The sequence below is a fragment of the Salvia splendens genome, chromosome 3, assembly GCF_004379255.2.
Source record: "Salvia splendens isolate huo1 chromosome 3, SspV2, whole genome shotgun sequence".
NCBI lineage: Eukaryota > Viridiplantae > Streptophyta > Magnoliopsida > Lamiales > Lamiaceae > Salvia > Salvia splendens.
Window position 1 is genome coordinate 20,670,050 of NC_056034.1, and position 8,316 is coordinate 20,678,365.

Genomic DNA, 8,316 nt, shown 5'->3' on the forward strand with positions numbered 1-8,316 from the left:
GTAACCTTGCTTCACACTGGTTATCTCTCTCTTCAGCGCACTCGTCTTAGATGACGGAAAAAATTCGCCTAAGAAGCCTGACTTGAAATCGGCCCAACTCTCAATGGAGTTGGGGGGCAGGCGCATGAACCAGGTGTTGGCTTCCCCTTTAAGGACGAACGGCAGAGCCTTCAATCTGTAGTCATCCTCGGTCGCTCCCGCTGGTCTTCTCTGTGCCCTACAAATCTTGCAGAACTCATGAAGAAACTCGTAGGGTCCTTCATAGCTCTTCCCACAGTACGTGGGTAGAATCGCAATAACATGGGGCTTCACATCACAAGTTGTCTGCCCCGGGGTGACTACTATAGCTTGCGGTGGTTCTCCTTCGGGTTGCGCGTTCAGCGTTCCGATCTCTGGATCATCATCTCCTTGGGCAGCCATTCTCTTTGGGTTGCCTTCCAATAGTGGTATCTCTTCCGGTATTGGTCCTTCTATGGTGTCTTGCTCTTCGTCACTACTCGTGCCTAGATCAGACAAGGCTGTCGACAGGCCAGAACAAGTGGTCACGAGTATGGTTCCTCGTTGGAGTATCTTCGGTCTCCACTGGTTAGGAGCCGAACTGCTTCTCATAAACTGAAAGAAAAAGAAAAGAAATAATTATGCACAGTATATACGTCAAAGTATCACTCACAATAACAGTTAATAACGTCATAACATCCCCGGCAACGGCACCATTTTGATAAGTGACAGGTTGTGCAGGTGTCGCGTCAAGCAAAGGATGTGTACTACTGATCAGGATGGACGTCCCAGCAAAGCCTGAACCTGGTATCAATAATTCCTCAACCCACTTCTACTGACTAGTATAGTGGATGTAAGGGTCGAATCCCACAGAGATGAATGCGCTTTGGTAATTTTGTTGATATTCTGGAAAGATTGGTTGGCTACCACGCTTTGGGTTGAGATTCTAACTAGACTGGAAATTAAGGTGGTACTCTACTGACTAGGAGGTGTGAAAGATGATTAACAAGCAGCTGTGTACGTGAGATTGAGGGAACATTATGTTTCAGAAAATATCTGGAGGGTACGGGTTACTATAAAAGGCTAAACGGAATATCAGAGAATAAGTGGTAGTTGGATGACTAGGCTGACAAATCTGTAGAGTACCAGCAGAAAAAGTAGAGAAAGTAAAGGACAAAAGCAAAAAGTAACTAAAAAGTAAAAGTGGTCCCAAATTTGGATGTGGACATTGTCTTCTCCAACGAGTATGAACACAAATCAAACAACTCAGATTCCATAAACGAGAATTTCAGGTTAACAAACTTCACAAAAACAGATCTACAATCTAAACTCCAAATCAAAAGATGAAACTAACGAAACTGAAATTACGCTTACTGGGTAACATGCAAGGTGGCAGAAATCACGTAGACTGGGCTTTCAAACTTAACCATTTCAGATCTAGAATCTAACAGCTATCTAAATTCATGAACTCAGATTTACCAATGCGGAAATGAAAACATGCTCGCAACACTTGGAAACTACAGTAACAACTAGATCTACACTATCTAGGCAGAAAGAAACTGAATCAAACAAAAAACGATGCACAAAGACAACTTCATTGCATAAAAGGTGTTTGGATCTAAACGAAATACTTCAAAAGCAAACGGAAATTGAAAGTGCAACAGGTCCAACGTAAGGAAACACGTAAAGATTAACTAAGAAAGCAAATAAAGATTGTTTGCCACTCCGGGCGATGAAACTGCTAACACAACGAAACACGTTGGTTGGAACGAGATAATGCAGAACTCCAGCGAACTGATGAAACTCTTAGGTGACCATGGCTGTGGCGAGGAACGAGAATATGAAAGACTAGGCTAAAGGACTGATCTGCCGAGAGAGAACTACTCTAACTAAGAGTATTTTTCCTAAAAGTTGATTCCCTCTGATCCCTCCTTTCTCTCTCCAAGTGGCTTCCTTTTATAGGGAGGCCTGCCCTTGATTTTTAGGGTAGACTCTCTTCGCGAAATGACCCTTTTGCCCTTACTTGTGACTGATCTTCTCAGCAATCCTTCTTCTCCATCTCGAGCCTTTTTTTTTTGGCATGCATACTGGTCAGTATAGCAACATTCTGATGCCCTTTTTCACTTGAGTTATCCGATACCTTTCCTTCTGACTGGAACCCTTTCCCTGCACACTTTAGCAACTGTTTTACAGACCAGTAACCAAGGTCTAGAATACGACTTATCACTGTCCATCCATTTATTAAAAATAATGAACTAGTTAACAAAACATATAACCGCCACGGTGCTAATAGAAGAAAAAATAACTTGTATACTACATAGAACATACCAAGTAGCACAATTTGTAAATTCCATACTCTCTCCAAAACTGCTAAAGAAGAATACAATTCTAACATCAGACATTAGCAATGTGGAGAGACTACTGCCACTCATCAGTAGATGAGTATTTCAAACTACATACACCAGTATTACTTCTTTAATTCACTAACTATATTACTCCATTAACATCTTGAAATGGATTTCTATGTGGATCCTGCATAATCTTGATATCAATGCTATCCAATTTCAACCTACTTTTGGAATCAAGATCACGAACAGGAGTTCTCATCGCCTCTATTGATTCTAAGCTAGGAACTGCAGTCGCACGCTTCTTAGGAGTCACATTGGTCTTCTGCTCGACCTGAAAAAAATATATATGGATCAACTCCCTAATTATCATCTAGTTTTTGTTGCATTTGAAATTAGAGTATTATCCATTTAACCATCATTTTCTAATAAGACCGAACTACTGGTTCTTTCATGCAAAAGCCATAATACTATAACACTTTTTTTGTTGCTACTATTCTAAGATAAGTGAATCCAGAGGCATTTATTTGCTCGTTAGACTTCCATAAACACGTGTTATTGCTTACTATAGGATATGAAGGCTTACCAAGTACTCTTTATGAATGCACTGCTCTGATCTGCTGGAAATATGTGATATGCATTCACCATGATTCACTCTCATTGAATTGAGCTGATCCAAACTGGCCAGTGTTATCGTGTTTATTTCCTTAGAAAGTACTTTGTCCAATGCCAACGATTCTGAAAACACATACGAGTTGTCTAGTTAGGCTGCCAAAACTTGAAACTTCTATGGAAAAATTAAGAAACAATTAGATTACCATTTGTAGCCATCATTAAATCATTGACGTGTGAATCAACTTCTGCATCCATGCACGAGGACACAGAAGCAAGAGAGTCATGCATGCGATGAGTTTCGATGATTTTTGTCCTGCAATAGATAGGAGATGACGGATCAGGAGAACATGTCCTTCAGAAACTTATTTCACAGCAGATACTATATATTCAGTAAACTTACTGCATAACAGATGTTATGTCATGAAGATTGTTTTTGGCAAGATGAGTCGTGCCCAGTTGTGCATTTTGCCACTGTCGACTAGACGTCTCCACATTTTCAGTACTGTGCACATGTAAAATGTTAGAATGCTTTCCATTTCCCCCAATTACTCAAATTTCTGCTGTTTGCCAGACTTTAAAGAAAGAATTTTACCATTCCACCAAGCTATTTTCCATAGCAACAATGCATTCAGCAGATGAGAATGTTTCTTCCATGTAGTGATCCTTGACCTTCTCTGCGTATTCACTCAAATCCCTTACTTCCGAACTCAAAAGATTCTGCATGTTAGACAGCTCTTGCAGCAATTTCTTGCTTTCGTCAGTGTTAGATTCTTCAAAGTACTTTGAGGCCTTGTATACCTGAGGTTTAGCATATTTCAAACATTAGCACTTACCATCAGATAACGCAAGCATGTTATTGAATTTAAGAAAATAAAGTAACTTCTTACTACCATATCAGTTCTTTTGGATGTCAGAGTTGATAATATGGCTGCTATCTGGTCCATAGCTAATTTTTCTTCTCTAGAAGCTTCCTCCTGTTGCAAGAGAACACAATGATAATGTGTGATGGACTTAAGATTAAAATCAGAGCTACATAAAAATTCTAAACCCTGACCTTAAACATCTGTTCAAAGTTTTTCAGTCGGAGGGATTTTTCAGCATGACTTTGTTCAAGAAGTGTCATAAGTTCAGAAGCTCGCCGGTGGAGATCATTAGAAAAATTTATGGCAGCACTTGATATCACTTGTGCCGAGACCAGACTCTTATTAAGTCCCTGAGGGTATTAAGACATAAGTTTGGAGATGTCCACAAAAGGAACAACGAAATATTATGAGTGTCTCATGCTAACCTCCGTATGCTGTTGGGCAGAGAAAGCCAACATCCTTTTCTGTTCAGTTAAGGACTTCTGAATGTCAGAAAGGACTTCCTTTGACTCCAAGGTTGCAGTTTGGAAGAACTGCATAGACAATTAAGGAAACATATTTATAGGTGATACACAATGTCTACAAACTATCAACAATGAACATATTCAAGTAACAATTAGATTCTTCATACATTTTCAACTGCAATAGTTTGGGCTGACATCACAGATGTTATTTCTTCCAGATCAGAAGATGCTTTTGTCTTCAGTGCATATGTAACCTTCTTCATGTCCAGACTTCCCGTAGTATAAATCTCTAACAATTTCTTTACTTTTGCTTCCATGGCCTCATTCGACTAGTATGAACAATTTTCCAACCAAATGTGTCAGCTTCTCGAAAAACTTAAACTACTGCTACATTTTAATTTCCAAAACACTATACCTTATATTTATTAGCAAGAAATGTGGTGATGTACTCTTCAACACATCTCATCTGTCGTTCTTGCTGGGATACTGAGCTCTTGATGATCTCGTGTAGGTCTTTCAAACTTTCGCCAAGCTGTACTTCGAATGCAAGGAGAATGCTTTGATTTTCTTTTTCTAATTTATCTTTACGATCTGCAAGAATTTTGGTGCAAACTTAGTCGGGAGATACTTTTAAAGTGCTATATTTAGTGAGAAATATAAATCGAAAGTATAGCATAATATTTCAAAAGGAAACTTTATTACCTATTTTTCCAAAAAGAGCCGAAATATCTTGAGATGCATCTTGTAAGTTGACTCGTAACTGCTTTGCACAACTAACCAGACTGTTCTCTGTACAATGAGATGTTAACGTTTACTTCAATAAATGATAAGTGGGTAACATACATGACTAGACGCTAATAAAAATGGCTTGTACCGGAATTTTGTAGTTTGGAGATGAGAGCCTCCTTTTCCTTCAGTGTGGAAAGAGCCATCTTATATTTCTCTTTTAGATCTTCTAAGAGTTTATAGGTCGTCTCAAGATTCCTCTGGAAAAATGCACGATAATTTGAATGACTAGAAATTTTCACAAAGTAAAATATTTTCCAATGTTCTATCTTCTTTATTACCTTGCAGTCTTTAAGTTCACTTTTGATGTTCAGTTTCTCATCTTGTTCAGTGAGATAAAGCTCACGGAATTTATCAACTTTCTGCATAACTAGACAAGTCAGCCGAAATTATTGGAGAAAAGAGTAATGAGAAACGAGTAAAAATTCACCTTCTCACTCTCATTAAGATCGCTCTCCAACTGTTCTATTCTCTCATTTTTAGCCTGCAAGTGTCATCCATTAACCAACAGACTAAACAAATTAGATATCTATAAATTACATCATGTTCAGACGCTCTCACTTAGAGCACATAGAAGTGAAATGAGACTGGAAACTCTAGCATAAAAGAATTTTGTAGTTCCAGAACTAAGCTAGGCTGTTTACTGTTAGCAACTGACCTTCTTTTCTGCTTCATCCTGGAGAAACCTCTCATGTGGAATGTAAACACCATTCTTTTCTCTTGCTGCTCGAATATCTGAACACATTCGAAGTAGAGTAAATGTCAATTAAACATGCATAACTAATCTAAACCATTACATGGGCAAAGAAGAAAAAGAAAACCTTGCTTCATTCTCTCAATTTCCACATATAAATCCTTAAGCAGCACAGTTTTGGTTACTTTTTGGTTTGCCTTCAAAACAGAAAGTAATTTAGTTTATGCACCAATTGAAGTTTCAATGAAAAACTGATATAGTAAAAGCTTCAATAACCTCTGGTTTGTTTTTTATGCTTTTAGCACGATATGCATAGTCTAGTGTGCTTAATGTCTCTTCCAAACATTGAGCAGACGGAGAGATTGTGGCAATAATGCAAGTCTTTGTTTTCCCACCTAATGAATCCCTTAGAAGCCTGGTAAGCTTGCTATCCCTGCATGACAAATGAAGATGCCATTAATTTAATACATAAGTGTTTGTTTCTAAAGCAACAAAAAAATCATCACTTGCTCTCACCTGTACGGTACATGAACAGAATGCTCCACCAATGCATTAATGACACGGCCTAAAGTTAGTAGGCTCTTATTTATCTCTCCAGCTTCTCTTGCACGAGCCTGTGAGAATATTGTACTCACATAAATAATTGAACACAAAGCTATATATCAGACAAGAAATTTAGCATTCAATGTGAACAATGAAGCTACAAATATGGATTGGAGAAATCTCTCAAGTGGTAAGTTCGATTGAATACCACCATTGTGATGTTATTTCCCTGTGATTAAATGCTTCTGGCAAAAGATCCTTAACCAAATTGTGCAATCATAATCAAAATTTTAAGAGTTGCACTTGTTTTAATCTGTTATAAATATGGGATTTATTTTACCTCTCGAACACCTGAACGGTAGATGTTCTCTGACCCGGCTAAATCAACAAGATTGAGCTTCCCACATTTGATGAGCTCCTCCTCTCCAACTGTTCCTTCTTTTATGTGAATAGTTATAGTAAAGATAGAATGTGATCGACTGCAAAACAAAGGTAAATGGGTTTATTTTCATGATTGCTTAAGAAAAACAGTTGTTCCAAACTAAAGCAAAGTAAACCTGCTCCTCTTGTTCAATAAGGTGTCTGCTGTACGTCTTCTTGCAGCACCTCGTTCCAATAGGCTGTAGATCTCATTAGCGCTGTACACCGTTTCCTCTTCAAGGCCTCTTACAACCACCAAACCCTTTCCATCCTCCATCAAAGAAATAGGCTTCTTTAATCTATCTTCTGTGGATTTTAGTTGATCCTCTGGGGCTAGCAGGTCGGTTATTTCCTCATTGTAGAGTTCCGAAAATGTCACTTTCATACTGTAATCAGCATTTTGTGCTTCAAGGGTGTCAAATATTTGACGAACTGCTCTAGGAATAATACCAGCCTCAATTGGCAATTCACCACCCTACCACAAAGTAACTCATTATATCAGATGTGCCCGATAGAATTGGATAGTGTCATGAAATCTAATCCTTACCTTATTTCTCATGCCCCCTTCCATTGTATACGTTTTTCCTGTTCCGGTCTGCCCATATGCAAAGACTGTGCAGTTGAAGCCCTCTAGTACTTCAGCCACAATTGGAGAAATAGCTTGATCATATATGGACCTTTGTTGTGATTTTGGCCAAAAAACCTTTCAAACGACAGAAATCGATATGTATTGTTATGAGGCAAGAACTTGCAATATCAGGCAAACAATCACAAACTTGTTCGAAAGGGAAACCATACCTTATCAAAGGTGAAGACTCGATCCACGTGCTTAGAACCTACTGACTGCGAAACAGTAACCTCTCTTTTGCTATCATTACACGTAATTGCATAAGGCATGTTCAACCTTTGTTCATCATCAGTTAGGGGCCTGAGGTGAAATTCAAATAAAACAAACTTATTAAGATATTCTGCAGCAAATTATGCCTGGTTACTAAACTATCAGTTTTTAATCATTAAAATTACTCCACTTATTATTTAAAAAGAAAAAAACATGTCTAAAAACACTGCTTCAACTAGAAACAGAAAAGACAGAGATCATTGCAAATTCTATACTAAAAGCTCATGGCACCGATCAGACTTATAAAACGGAAAACATCAGCAAGAAGCATAGAGTCGAACAAAACATCAAAAGGGAAGAATATACCTGCATCGAAGCAAAACCTGGACGTTCATCTCTTTATCCTTATCTGAACGAATATAATTGCAGTCGGAACCTCTTGAATCCGGGCGCCTCCTTTCGGGCCGTGGCGTTAGAAAGGGTGCCGGAGAAGGAGCCATGGTTGATACAGACTGATGATTCCGCGAAAATTTGATGTTAGTGAATGCAGGAAAATACAGATCACGACACAGAGAATTTACGTGGTTCGATTTACTGAGGTAAATCTACGTCCACGGGAAGAAAAGAAGGCAGAGTTGTATTGCTTGATCTGTTTTCTACAGCTTACAATACAGACTTGCTATTTTGTATTTTATCTCCTGAGATCGAGAGAAAATGTAACCCTATCTATCAGATCTAGGTTCTATTTATA

General features: G+C 38.4%; 1 protein-coding gene across 1 annotated transcript; it reads right to left on the reverse strand.

Annotated features, from left to right (window-relative positions):
* Nucleotides 1–2,269: 2,269 nt before the first annotated feature.
* Nucleotides 2,270–8,089, reverse strand: LOC121797241 (kinesin-like protein KIN-5B). The gene is made up of 23 exons (XM_042195996.1): nt 7,932–8,089; nt 7,526–7,655; nt 7,275–7,430; nt 6,865–7,202; nt 6,648–6,786; nt 6,281–6,378; nt 6,041–6,197; nt 5,892–5,961; nt 5,729–5,805; nt 5,501–5,554; nt 5,352–5,432; nt 5,159–5,270; nt 4,987–5,073; nt 4,700–4,875; nt 4,452–4,613; nt 4,246–4,353; nt 4,012–4,170; nt 3,848–3,931; nt 3,550–3,755; nt 3,358–3,459; nt 3,161–3,270; nt 2,929–3,080; nt 2,270–2,676 (listed from the first exon to the last, which is right to left on the reverse strand). The coding sequence occupies exons 1-23, from the start codon at nt 8,063–8,065 to the stop codon at nt 2,485–2,487; spliced, it is 3,084 nt and encodes a 1,027-aa protein (XP_042051930.1). The 5' UTR covers nt 8,066–8,089; the 3' UTR covers nt 2,270–2,484.
* Nucleotides 8,090–8,316: the final 227 nt, after the last annotated feature.

Bases quoted from the DNA above. Each gene is read 5' to 3' on its own strand.
- LOC121797241 (XM_042195996.1), bottom strand. From the start codon at position 8,065: ATGGCTCCTTCTCCGGCACCCTTTCTAACGCCACGGCCCGAAAGGAGG. The intron at 3,081-3,160 runs GTAATCTAATTG...ATGTGTTTTCAG, and splicing joins TTTAATGATGGCTACAAATG to AATCGTTGGCATTGGACAAA. The intron at 2,677-2,928 runs GTAAGCCTTCAT...TATTTTTTTCAG, and splicing joins GCATTCATAAAGAGTACTTG to GTCGAGCAGAAGACCAATGT.